Source organism: Tasmannia lanceolata, unplaced genomic scaffold, assembly GCF_043159265.1.
Source record: "Tasmannia lanceolata isolate RefF3 unplaced genomic scaffold, GAP_Taslan_0.1 ptg000018l, whole genome shotgun sequence".
NCBI lineage: Eukaryota > Viridiplantae > Streptophyta > Magnoliopsida > Canellales > Winteraceae > Tasmannia > Tasmannia lanceolata.
This window is the reverse complement of record NW_027518695.1, coordinates 67,134,434-67,148,911: the sequence shown is the minus strand read 5'-3', so window position 1 is coordinate 67,148,911 and position 14,478 is coordinate 67,134,434. Positions and strand designations below refer to the sequence as shown.

The following is a 14,478-nucleotide window of genomic DNA, read 5'->3' as shown; positions in this document are numbered from 1 at the left end:
ATTTTCTGTTTTTTTTCTTTGTTTTTTGTCTTTTGAGGAAAATGTGAATGTGGTGATTTTAAGTAGTTTTACAGTTATTATTATTTTTCTTAAATGATCTGAAATGGGCTGAAACTATGCCATGTCATCCTTTTCTTGTCATTCTTATGATTACTACTTTGGTTTAAGGAAAAAGGAAGGTTTGATTTTTTTAATAATTTTTCCTTCAAACAATAATGGCCATACGAGCAGCTTCAATGGTGATGAGGAATTTGTGGGATTTAGTGATTTTTTTTGTGGGATTTAGGGTTTGTGGGATTTTGTGATTTTTTTTCTTCTGTGTCTGTGTCTGATGTTATTTGTAGTTCATATTATATTTCCATTGGTTTTATGCAGATTCAGAGAGACTCAATTAATGGCATCCTCTCGCAATAGTAGTTCTAGCAGACGTGGTATCAGAATTGCTACAAGAAATTGTAAATGTGAGAAGAAAGCTTCTATCCAAATAACGCAGACGAATGAGAATGGCAATAGAGGCCGCCTGTTTTACGCTTGTGCCTTCTTCTGTGTAAGTAAGCAGTGAATAATTCTAATTTTTACTAGTATGTGAAGTTTCAAATTCCTAACTCTTATAAAACACGCAGGAAGGAAGTACAAAGAAGTGCAATTATTTCCGTTGGTGCAAAGAAGATATGGATGACAATGAAGTTGGTTCGAATAGGGATGATATAGCCAAATTGAAGAATGAAATAGCCGAATTGAAGAATGACATGGGCACATTGGTAAATTTATTATACGAATTGAAGGTGCAATCAGGCAAACGCTTCGACGGATTGAAGGTGCATGCAAATGAATTGAAGGTGCATGGAGGCAAACGCTTCCAAGTTTTTGAGAACCAACTTCAATGGATTAAAGTTGCAGTTGTTGGGTTGTTTATCTTGATCCTTTTTGTGTCTCTGTTACTTAATGATCTAGGGCAGTGTTGTTTAGTTGGAGGTGTGGGGTTGTTTATCTTGTTTCTTTTTGTGTCTATCCGTTAGTAAGTGATCTAGGATACTGTTGTTTAGGAAAGTTTTCATGAGAAATTTTAGCCCAAGGCCTAAAGTTTAGAACTTGTATATTTTTTTTTAGAAATTTTAGTCTAAGAGTTTGGATATAAAAACTCAAGTTTGCAAATAGAGAATGACGTTTGATGAATAAAATTCTGTTTGTACACAACAGTGCTTGTGTCTTGGTATCCTTTTTTGGTATCACAAGCATAAACAGATTGGGTTTCTAGTTTTTCATCTTCTTTGTGGCCAAAATCTAATTGTTATCTGGTTTAAGGTACTTAGTTTTTCCAACCCTTCAGCCGCATGTTTTCTGATTTACTAGTTTTGAAAGTTTCAGTTTAACCAAACTACACACAAACTGTGGTATGTTTCTTCTTAAACGAAACTACATCAGTTTTTTGTAGTTTCTTGCTTAACCAAAAACCCTACATAACCCTTTATATTATTAGTAGCTAATAGAAACTTTAGCCTCACTCACAACCAAAAAAGTTAATAGAGACTCTTACATAATTGAATCAAGTATTAAGAAGTTCTCAGTTTCACATAGAAGTCAAAATTATAAGTAATAACATTAGTTCAAATTGGTGTTGTAACGAGATTATATATGTTCTAGATACTGACATAGTTAATTTTACTCCTCGCAGCATGAAGATGAATTTCGGTGAAGATATGTTGATGGAGATTCTTGCTCGATTGGGTGCCAAGTCTCTTCTTATTAGATTTAAGGGTGTATCAAAGGAATGGTACAATGTGATCCCTAGGGACTCTCGATTGGCTATCCCCGTTTTTACTCGGGATAGCCCTGCCCTCCAGTGTAAAAGGCAATTAACTGATTTTCATTCCATTCAGAGTGAGAACTGTTCCGATCTTGCTAGAGCTATAAAAAAGACTGGAAATTTTAAGAAAGGAAAGAGCATTAAAAACCCAATTCTAAACATCTGTACTGGCTTTGCCAACACAAGTGGGATCAATCATCTCAACCAAAAGTCAAGTAGAATAACCATCAACATCAAAATATCACAACCATGTGAATTTTTCCATTTATCACACCCTTGTCACAGCAGGATTTTTACTTGCATACAGACCAGCAATCTTGATAAGATAAAAAGGATCCCATCTTCAAACAGACAAAAAATAGGATGGCAATAACTAATGCGATGTGGAAGTGAACTTCACCATTGCCTTCTCAACAAAATTCCCTGCAAATTATCATTGCCTTATCAACAAAATTTCATATACATAGGCTATTGAAGCAATAAACAATTATTCTATTACCGAAACAAGCTACCACATACCTACGCGAATCTGCAAAATCACGAAGCAATATCCACGTGCATTGACTCTTCATGTTCGTCATCCTCTTGCTCATCCCTTAAAGTCATCTATTTCGAAGCAAGAAAAATGAAAAAATTACAACATTGATAAAGACAATTAGTAAGAATAAGAAATTGAAGAGGTTGACATAAGAAATCCAAACCTTCTGTTTCTTTTTATTTTCTTGTCCACATGTTGTCATGTAATGGCCAATTTCTCCACATTCTTACACCTTCGTATCTGCTTTGGTTGGGATTGGGACTTTTCTATCGGGGATTTGAACCGGGTAGCAACCTTTGGACGGCCCTTGGTTCTTATAGGTTGGGGGTCGCAAATAGAAATCTCAACTCCTTGGCTAACAAAGTTGGTTACTACTTCGCTCCCACTGTTTGCCAAATCAACTTCCTTGTCTCTCATCTCCTTCTCAGAGTCCAACAACCAAGCATCAAGGGTTTCATTCACCTTCTTGAAAAGAGTGTTATTATCTTTAAACCTATCTAGAAGTGTTTGAAACTTTGTTATTAGGCACCATCTGTGAAGTGGAGATACGTCATTATTATCCAACTCTCTCATAAACACTCCACTATCCACACGATATCTAACCCCAGTTGTCCATCTATTTAAGATATATTGTTGGGGAATGCTCATCAATTGCTTCTTGGACATAATGCGGAGTATGTGTTTGCATAAAATTCCTTTCGTCTCGAACATCGCGCACTCACATGTTGCCTTTACCCTTCAGATTCATCGTACACAACTTTGCACCATTTCCACTTCTCATCAACACTTAATCCAACTTTGTATACTGCCACGATGCCACTCTTTTCCACCTTCTCATGATAACAGTCAATACTATCCTTAAATTCTGCCTGAAATATGTCAAACATTGTCTTCGTATAAGACTTACTAGCTTCTTCTTCCAATTTGCTCCTTGAAACAAGTACAGGCTTCGTTGTTTTAGACTTGAAATCTTCTTGGGACTCCGCTTTACGACGTTCAATAAGTGCCCTATCATATTGCTCTACGAATTCTTTTAAGCTTGTGTTCTGATTGACATATCAATCAAAGAAAGAATTGATGCTTTCACTGCGCGCACTGGATGTCATGCCAGCAATGAATGTGTCCCTGAAATATGCTGGCACCCAGTGGGTCCGTACATCCCACATTTTTGCTAACCATCTGTTTTCCTCAATATGATATTTCTGAATCAAATTTTCCCATGCTACCTCACAGTCTTCCTTTTGTCTCGTGTAAAACCATTTCATGTAATCCTTGGGAAATTCACTAGTGGGATCTCGCATTAATGGAACATGCTCAAGTAAATGATTACTGATGTGCCAAGAGCAAAATCTGTGACGCGTATTTGGAAAGACGGTTCTGATAGCATTTCGCATCGCCCCATCCATATCTGTGATGATACAACCAGGAGCTCTCCCGAACATGCAGTCCAACCACTGCTCAAATAGCCATGTAAATGTCTCTTCTGTTTCGTCTGCTATTAGCGCACATCCAAATAAGGTGCTCTGCCTGTGGTGATTTCCTCCAGTAAATGGTGCAAAAGGCATTATAAACCTGTTCGTCCTATACGTTACATCAAACACAATGACATCACTAAAGGTTAGATATGCATCTCTAGCTCGTGAATCGGCCCAAAACGTTGATCGCAAGTTACCATTAATATCCAACTCCATTTTGAAAAAAAAGTTTGGGTCCTCTGATTGTTTCGCTTGGAATTTCTGTGCTACCAAAACGCCTTCTTGCCCCATATTATTCACCCTCTGTTTTCTCAAATGGCAAACCACCTGATTTGTCGTTATATAACTACCTGATCCTTTATATGAAACATTAATGGCCTTCGCAATATTAGCAGGATGGATTTAGGCTGTACTCAGGTCGTCCATCAAATTCTTAACTACCTGAGTCTTGATAAATTTGTTATGCGAATGATGCATTTGTCGTTTCAGTGGAGAAGTAAGCTCATGACAATGTACATCGTCAAAAGCTTTAACTTTCCACTTCCCATCAATTAATGAGATATCCATTTTCACTTTACAACCCTCCCTGACAGTCCGACGTGGCTTCACAACTCTATCAACCACCACATTTTTAGCTTTACTGCTTTTGATCCCTGCTCTATCACAAACAAATCTCTTAAATATCACTTTCTGTGTTATCTTCGACTTATAAGTTGATGATTTCCGTACTCCAAAACCGGTGGCCAACCCATACATATTATAAAACTCGTATGCATCATTTTCACTATCAAATATCTGATCCAAAAAGGGTTTCTTACCCAGATTCCTCTCACCACCATCATCAATATCAACAAATTCTACACCGCCCTCCTCATTTGGGTCTCTCTCCTCATTTGGGTCTACCTCCTCATCAACAGATATATATCCCACCTCACTTTCATCATTTCCTAACATATCGCCAACCATAATCAGTCTATTAGCGTCAATATCATCAATTGATAAACTAAAATCTATACAGTCTCTATCATCCATTAACTTGAGTGCACTTCTTCAATCCCTTCACTTCAAGACAATCAAATAAAACAAAAAAAATGTAAGCCAAATCAATGTCAATTACATAATAATAAACGAAGCATAAACATAAGCACAAATCTATAGAAATGCTTGGTCTATCCAAATCACCAAATAACCAACAGGAACAGCAGAAAAACCCTAACAGTTAAAAACCTAGAAACAAAAACAAACCTAACTGAAACCCCTAGAAGAGGGAAAAAATAAATGGCAGAGATTGAAACTTCAGCTACTTGAAGGAAAAAACAGCAAAAAACCGTGGATGAGATGGCATAGTTTCAGCCCATTTCAGATCATTTAAGAAAAAAAATAATAACTGTAAAATTAATTAAAATCACGACATTCACGTTCTCCTCAAGAAAAAAACAAAACAAAACAGCAAAACCAGACAAAAAATTCAACACCATTCATCTCAGAGAGAGGGGGAAAATAACCAGAAAATCTCAAAAATCCATCACCGTATTTGCCCTATAAAAAAAAATGGAACAGTTAAAAACCTAGAAACAAAAAAAACCTAAATGAAACCCCTAGAAGAGGGAAAAAAAGATAAAAAATGAAATATAGAACTTACCTGGGGAGGAGAATGACGCCTGGTTCGTTGGAGGAGACCACACCGTGCGGAGATGGCAGATTTCACCACCAGATAACAAAGGCATGTTTGCAAAGAAGCCTTTCAGCTCCTGCTAGAGAAAATATAAAGCCATCAATTCATCCATCGATAGCAGAACCAGTTGTCTGAAAGAATTGGGAATTGGATAAAATTCAATTGACAGACCTTAACAGATGTACTATCCTCTAACAGTGGTAGCAACATATGCACTATCCTCTAAGATTGGTAGCAACTCAAATGCACTTAGAATCTGCCTAAAGTTTGGAATGTCCCCGAACAAAATGTCCTGCAGATGAAGTAAATTTGCAACCACCATCAAATCTCATCAAAATATGTAGTTATAAATTTAATAAGAAAAATCCTTCAAATAAAAGCAGAATATAATAAGAAACAAAACACCCAATTTTTTTACATAAGAATAATACTTTGCATAAGATAAAAACAAAGATCTGAAACAAAAAAAAAACCTAGAAACAAAAAAGAAAAACCCATTCATCTCAGAGAGAGACCTTAACAAACTCGAAGACTACAAGACTCGGCCCAGCCCATAATTGGGCCTATGCACGTGAGACCCATATCAAGTACCCATCTGAATCACACTGAAACTCAAACCCAATATCAAATCCAAACATTATAAACCTGACCATCCATCCATAATTCATTTATACACAACGAAAGATAATGCATTAAAATCCCTTCTTCTAAATACTCCTTTTTTATTCATCCACATCCCAAAAACACAAGACAGAAAACACAGAACTATAAAACCCATTCTTCTAAAGGCTACTTATTTATTCATCCACAACCCAAAAACACTAGACAAAGAAGACAGAAAACAACAAGAAAGTGAGCTTGTGTAGAACTTACAGAGAGAGGGAGAAAATAACCAGAAAATGTCAAAAATCCATCACCGTTTTTGTTGCCCTAGAAAAAAAAAATGGAACAGTTAAAAACCTAGAAACAAAAAAAACCTAAATGAAACCCCTAGAAGAGGGGAAAAAATGAAATATAGAACTTACCTGGGGAGGAGAACGACGCCTGGTTCGTTGGAGGAGACCACACCGTGCGGAGATGGCAGATTTCACCGTCGAGAAGGAAGGGGAGGGCGGATTTTGGGCGCATCTACGGAGATGGCACCGTGCGGGGATAGCATCTGTCGAGAAAGAGAGGGAGAACGTCGATGGCTACGGAGATGGCACCGTGCGGAGAGAGGGAGATTTCTCCGTCGGAGATGGCCTCTGGTTTTGGGTGAGAATGAGTGAATGAGAGAGAACATCGAATGGGTTTTTCTTTTTTGTTTCTGAAAAGGTGAGAGAATTGCCAGGATCGTTTCTAATCAACGGTTATTACACGACTGCGCATATAAGCTATATGAGCGACCGCTCACCATCACTTTCCCCTATATATATATATATATATGAGAGAACATTTCCTACACACTTGTGTAGGTAAGTTACCTACACACTACCTTAAAATACAGTGGGGGCCCACATTGTTTGGGTGATCCAAACAATTCATTTGAATGGTCTTCACATAGATAGGGTGTCCACAAAAAATCAGATCCATAGGATCATCCCAACCCTACGATTTGTGGAGGTAAAATGGACGTGTATAAACCTTCACAAATTAGTCCATTTTTTGCCTCCATAGTTTGAATGGTTAGGATGATCCTATGGATCTCATTTTTTGTGGACACCCTATCTATGTGAGGATCATTCAAATGAATGGTTTGGATCACCCAAACAATGTGGGCCCCCGCTGTATTTTAAGGTAGTGTGTAGGTAACTTACCTACACAAGTGTGTAGGAAATGTTCTCTCTATATATATATATATATATATATATATATATATATATATATATATGAGGAAAGTTTTTCTAGTCGGCCGACGAGAGAATCTTCTCTAGTCCGGCGACCAAAAACACAGTGGGCCCATGTTGTTTGGATAATCCAAAGCATTCATTTGATGGGCCCTGGCATAGATAGGGTGTGCCCAAAATCTCAGCTCCATAGGATCATCGTAACCCTTCGATTTGTGGAGGTTAAAAATGGACAGTGGAGGTTAAAAACACAGTGAGCCCACGTTGTTTTGATGATCCAAAGCATTCATTTGATGGGCTCTGGCTTAGATAGGATGTGCCTAAAAAACCATCTCTATAGGATCATCCTAACCCTTCGATTTATGGAGGTTAAAATGGACGCTTATAAACTCCACAAATCTGTCCATTTTTAACCTCCACAAATCAAAGGTTTAGGATGATCCTATGCAGCTGATTTTTTGGGCACACCCCATCTATGCTAGGGCCTATCAAATAAATGTTTTGGATTATCCAAATAATGTGGGACCACTGTGTTTTTTGGTCGGCGGACTAGAGAAGCTTCTCTATTATATATATATATATAGGCAAAAGTTTTCTGAGGTATCGCTCACCGTGAGCAGCCCTCTATAAAACACCACCTGCAGGTTGTTTGACTCATCCTACCCATTCATTCTATAGGACCTCACATAGATAGGGTGTCCCTAAGAAACCTCCTCCATCCCATAATCCTAACCATTCGATTTATAGGAGTTTAATCTGCAGCCATCCATTTGAAAACCTCCACTAATCATAACCATAACCATAACCCATAACCCTAACCCTAACCGATAACCCTAACCCTAACTATAACCTACATAACCAATGGGTTGGATGACTCAACCAACTATGGGAAATGGCGTATCTAGAGGGCTGCTCACGGTGAGCGATACCTCAAAAAACCTTTTTCCCTAAATATATATATATATATATATATAGAGAGAGAGAGAGAGAGAGAAAACGGTTCCTACACATATGTGTAGATAAGTTATCTACACACTAGCTTAAAATACAGTGGGGGCCACATTATTTGGGTGATCCAAACCATTCATTTTTAAGGCCCTCACATAGATAGGGTGTCCATAAAAAATCAGATCCATAGGATCATCCTAACCATTCGAACTGTGGAGGCAAAAAATGGACTAATTTGCGAAGGTTTAAAGACATCCATTTTACCTCCACAAATCGTAGGGTTGGGATGATCCTATGGATCTGATTTTTTTTAGACACCCTATCTATGTGAGGGCCTTTAAAATGGATGGCTTGGATCACCCAAACAATGTGGGCCCCCACTGTATTTTAAGCTAGTGTGTAGAGAACTCTCTACACATATGTGTAGGAACCATTTTCTCATATATATATATATATATATATATATATATATATATATATATATAGAAAATATTTCATACACACTTGTGTAGGTAAGTTACCTACACACTAGCTTAAAATACAGTGGGGGCCCACATTGTTTGGGTGATCCAAACCATTCATTTGAATGGTCCTCACATAGATAGAGTGTCCACAAAAAATCAGATCCATAGGATCATTCCAACCCTACGATTTGTGGAGGTAAAATGGACGTGTATAAACCTTCACAAATTAGTCCATTTTTTGCCTCCATAGTTTGAATGGTTGGAATGATCCTATGGATCTGATTTTTTGTGGACACCCTATCTATGTGAGGACCATTCAAATGAATGGTTTGGATCACCCAAACAATGTGGGCCCCCACTGTATTTTAAGCTAGTGTGTAGGTAACTTACCTACACAAGTGTGTGGGAAATGTTTTCTCATATGTATATATATATATATATATAGGGAAAATGACAAAAAAGCTGTTTTTTGGACTATTATTTAAAAAGCAGTGGGAAGTTGAAAACGACAAAAAAGAAGTGCTTTCACTGTTCACATTTTGTTAAGGACCGAATTACCCCTCATGCACATTCCCTCTTACACACATCTTTTCACCTATTAAAAACCATCCTTTTAGGGGGAAAGTATACACGTTTCCCAACTCTCTCTCTCTCTCTCTCTCTCTCTCTCTCTCTCTCTCTCTCTCCTAACAGCAACCTTTGGTGGGCCCATCATTTGAACCCTACCCATACTTTTTACAATGAACAACCATAGGATGATCCAAACCGTCCATTTGATGGGCCACAAAGTTTGCATCCCAAAATATCATTTCCATAGGCTGATCCTAGCCCTTCAATCTAAATAGAAACTACATATTATGCAACCTTTATAGAATGGAAGGTTGCGGCGAGTTGCACCCCAAAATATCATTTCCACTGGTGGGGCCTAAAATTGGGCCTTAATGTTAATGTACGACCGTCACCATAGGATGATCCAAACCATCCATTTGATGGGCCACAATGTAAATAGGTTGTGCCCTAAAATATCATTTCCATAGGATGATCGCAACCCTCCAATCTATAGATGTTGCATAATATGCAGTTTCTATTTAGATCGGAGAGCTGGGATCAACCTACGAAAATTATATCCCATTCGACGGAGAAGAAAACCCCATTTCACCACGCCGGTGGATCCCCTTCGACGGAGAAGAACCCCATTTATGGTTGAAAACTATTCTAGTGGTTGAAATGTGTTGAAATAGTGGTTGAAATCTGTTTTAGTGGTTAAAATTGGTCGAAATAGTGGTTGAAATTGGTTGAAATTGGTTGAAATAGTAGTTGAAATTTGTACTCTGTACTTATTAGTTGAAATGGGCTTGAAATTTTGTAACTGATTGTAGACGACCTTGTAAACGAATCGCTTTGTATAATGTAATCCGGACACAATTTAAAAGTGTAATTTATTTTTTGAAACAGTAGAGTCAAAGTTGACTCTGGAGTCGACTTTGATTTTTTTTTTTGAAACAGTAGAGCCAAAGTCGACTCCGGAGTTGACTTTAACATAAACAGTAGGTTGAGAGTCGACTCTAAGTTAAACAGTAAGTTTAAAGACATTAGCAATTTTAAGAAAAAAAAAATTGGAAACCGAAAGGTCATATTGAATCTAATATTGATCTACAACATATTGTCATTTTAAAGATAACGAAACCTTGGTTGTTTTGGTCCCAATTTTTTTGTGTATTAGAGACTGAAATTCTAAGAAATTTATTTCGCGATTCACAATTAAACACATCTTCGTCCCCCCAACATATTTGAATGACACAGCATCCTTCAAGTAGATAAAAGAAGCCTTTGCCCCTACCATTTGCACAGTCTTTGCGGGATGAAAAGCCGCTTTATACCATCACTTTAGAACTACGAAACACTATTCAAATACTATGAACCACTATTAAGCAGATGAAATCCAATGACAAAATATGAATAGTTGGAAACCAATCAAATGAAGAACATTTGGACAACCCTGAACCAGTGTGGAAAGGGTTTGAACAACTCCTGACACACATTAACTACTATCACAGTGTTGCAACCACTATTGATACCCTTTCAACCAGTAATGACACAACTTTAACCACTATTCCAACAATCCTCAACCACTATTGACAGCGTTGCAACCACTATTGACAGTGTTGCAACTACTATTGATACTCTTTCAACCAATAATTACACAATTTGACCCACTATTCCAACAATCCTCGACCACTAGTAACGTACATGAAATCCAATCCAATGACTCAATATGAACCAGATGGAATCCAATCCATTGAACAACATTTGGACAACCCTGAACCAGTGTGGGGAGAGTTTGAACAACTCCTTATAAACACTAACCACTATTTACAGTGTTGCAACCATCAAGGGGGGAATAGTCTCCAAGATGGGAGGGGAAATATCAGCGCCCTTTTTTTTATCTCATTTGCCTTCTTCCCACCTCATTTTCACCTAACAAAAAGCTATCATCTTCAACCTCTACTCTTTTGCCTTTTACCTCCTCCCATTAGAGGCGTTTGGAGATTGCTGTGTAGGTAGTTTCTCTCTTTCTCTCTCCATTTTTCATTTTGTGCTTTGTAGTGGTTGAGGTAAATCCATTGGGTTGAGGTAAACCTTATTCAGTGGTTATGAAACAGTGTATGTAGATTTGTAGAGTATTTTATGAAAACCTATTGATTTGTGTTATAGTCAATCCTCGAACATGTGTTACAATCAATCCTCAAACACTATTAAAGTTGTTCAAATGTTGCTCATTGGATTGGATTTAGGGGTGTAAACGAGCCGAGCCGAGCCGAGCTTGGCCAGGCTCGGCTCGGCTCGTTAAGCTCAAAAGCTCGGCTCGGGCTCGAATCAGGCTCGGCTCGGTCAGGTTCGGCTCGGGCTCGAATCAGGCTCGGCTCGGCCAGGCTCGCGAGCCTTACCGAGCTTTTTTTCACACCCCTCATCTTCCCTGGACAGCCCTATATAGTGTAATTTCACTACTTTTTTTACACTATGGGGGTGGTCCAAGTAACAAATGGGGTTCCTAAAATGAAGTGACATATTTTGCCTCCCCCTTTTACTCCCTAGACAACCCTTTTAGTGTATATATTAATATATATAATATATATATTTAAATATATTAAATTCTTAACGAGCCTTAACGAGCCGAGCCGAGCCGAGCCTGGCCTAAATCGGGCTCGGCTCGTTAAGCTTAACGAGCCTGGAGAGCCGGCTCGTTAAGGATTCGAGCCGAGCTCGAGCCAAGCTTTTTTCGAGCCGAGCTCGAGCGAGCTTCCGAGCCCGAGCCAAAATTGACACCCTTAATTGGATTTCATCTAGTAGATATTGTGTCATTTGAATGGATTTCATCTACTTTAATAGTGTTTGAGGATTATTAGAATAATGGTTAAAAACTGTGTAATTACTGGTTGACTGGGTATAAATAGTTGTTGCAACACTGTCAATAGTGGGTAATGTGTGTAAGTAGTTGTTCAAACTCTTCCCACACTGGTTCGGGGTTGTTTGAATATTGTTGATTAGATTGGATTCCATCTAGTTTATATTATATCATTGGATTGGATTTCAGCTACTTTAATAATGGTTGAGGATTGTTGGAATAGTGGTTAAAATTGTGTGTTTAGGGTATGAATAGTGGTTGCAACACTGTCAATAGTCGTTAATATGTGTAAGTAATTGTTCAAACTTAGAGTAACACTGCTTCAAGGTTGTCCAATTGTTGTATATTAGATTGGATTACATCTAGTTCATATTATGTCATTGGATTGGATTTCAGCTACTTTAATAGTGGTTGATGACTGTTGGAATAGTCGTTAAAACTGTATAATTAGTGGTTGAAAGGGTATGAATAGTGGTTGTAACACTGTGAATAGTGGTTAATGTGTGTCAGGAGTTGTTCAAACTCTTCTCGCTCTGGTTCAGGGTTGTCCAAATGTTGTTCAATGGATTTGATTCCATCTAGTTCATATTAAGTCATTGGACTGGATTTCATCTACTTTACTAGTGGTTGAGGATTGTTAGAATAGCGGTTAAAACTGTGTAATTAGTGGTTGAAAGGGTATGAATAGTGATTGTAACACTATGAATAGTGGTTAATGTGTGTCAGGAGTTGTTCAAACTCTTCTCGCTCTAGTTCAGGGTTGTCCAAATGTTGTTCAATGGATTTGATTCCATCTAGTTCATATTAAGTCATTGGACTGGATTTCATCTACTTTACTAGTGGTTGAGGATTGTTGGAATAGCGGTTAAAACTGTGTAATTAGTGGTTGAAAGGGTATCAATAGTGGTTGCAACACTGTGAATAGTGGTTAGTGTGTATAAGGAGTTGTCCAAATATCGTTCATTGGATCGGATTTCATCTACTTTACTAGTGGTTGAGGATTGTTGGAATAGCGGTTAATGTTAGAAATAATGATGTGCAAATCTGTAATTTAGGATTCGAGAATACCTTATAACGAATTAATCCCTTAACTTGAGAAGGAAGAAATCAACAGTAACTATTCTACAAGAATCAATTGTAATCAAACAGAGAAATAGTTAGACCACTTATCGAGTTGAGGCACGACGGATATTCGCTGCCCTTAAGGTAAATCTCTCCCCCCCCCCCACTATGACGAATCAATGATGCAGATGGGCGTCTCGGCGTATGCCTCTAGGATACAACAGCTCTTGCTCCAAGGGTGTGCACTCTCGCAGCCTGGATGCCTATGAACTCGCTTATATGTGCCAAAAGCCTTGATCAGAAAGCTTGAGGGAAAAAAATCAGAAAACCAGAGAGAAAGCCAGAGAAGAAAGAGAGCAGAAGAAGAATCCGTTAAGGATATCTTTCTGTTTTCTCTAAAACTGATTTTATAGAAAAGCAATCAACACGTTAAGGTGAAACGTCGCACTCTTTTAGTGCTTGAGAGACATTTCCCAAACGGTCATTAAACCACGATTAAGGAATCTCAAACGGTAAAAATAGTTAAAACAAAATAAATAAATTCTTGAACCGTTAAAAGAAAACAAGGAAAATAAATAATAGAAAAAGAAAAGGCCTTGGGCCCACGCGCGTGGCCGTCTGAGCCGAGCCGGACCGGGTGGCGCGCGTGGCCGTCTGAGCCGAGCCAGACCGGGTGGCGCGCGTGTGTGGTATGGTCTAGCCCACCAGGCCACCCGACGGCTCAAGCGCGAGGGTTTCCCTTTTCCTCTTCTCATTCACAAGACATATAAAAGTGGATATATATATATATATATATATATATATATATATATATATATATATATATATATATGCCCATAAGTTTTTCCTCCATTCTCCCATCTAGGACTAAAGGTTTTCACCTTGCTTTAGAAGAGTTGGAGGGAAACTCAAAATTTGAGTTAAAAGGCTCAAAAGGCAAAGAGAGCCACAAGGGACAAACTATAAAGTAGGTCACCAAGGACAAACCAAAAAATGACAAAATGTCCCACTAATTGTAATTTTGAATTACAACTTGGTTTTTTTAATAAGAAAAAATCAACAACAATCCCCCACTAATTCAAAATTGCAATGAAATCTAGAAATCATAAAGAGTTGATTTGATCAAGGCAAAATCTGTTATGCATTAGTAGAGGTGTCTTTTGGACTTGAACCTTTACTTAGTGTAGGTATATCAAGTTTATCAAGTAGTTGGTGAACATACATCTTGAACCAATTACTTTGGATAATAAACTGAGACAACACACCACACACACAAC

General features: G+C 38.0%; 1 protein-coding gene across 1 annotated transcript; it reads right to left on the bottom strand.

The window, feature by feature from the left end:
* Window positions 1-2,543: 2,543 nt before the first annotated feature.
* Window positions 2,544-4,111, bottom strand: LOC143850634 (protein FAR1-RELATED SEQUENCE 7-like). The gene is made up of 3 exons (XM_077359858.1): window positions 3,503-4,111; window positions 3,081-3,391; window positions 2,544-2,961 (listed from the first exon to the last, which is right to left on the bottom strand). The coding sequence occupies exons 1-3, from the start codon at window positions 4,109-4,111 to the stop codon at window positions 2,544-2,546; spliced, it is 1,338 nt and encodes a 445-aa protein (XP_077215973.1).
* Between the last annotated feature and the right edge of the window lie 10,367 nt (window positions 4,112-14,478).

Bases quoted from the DNA above. Each gene is read 5' to 3' on its own strand.
- LOC143850634 (XM_077359858.1), bottom strand. From the start codon at position 4,111: ATGGGGCAAGAAGGCGTTTTGGTAGCACAGAAATTCCAAGCGAAACAA. The intron at 3,392-3,502 runs GTACGGACCCAC...TATGTCAATCAG, and splicing joins GGTTAGCAAAAATGTGGGAT to AACACAAGCTTAAAAGAATT. The intron at 2,962-3,080 runs GTAAAGGCAACA...TATCTTAAATAG, and splicing joins GTGTACGATGAATCTGAAGG to ATGGACAACTGGGGTTAGAT.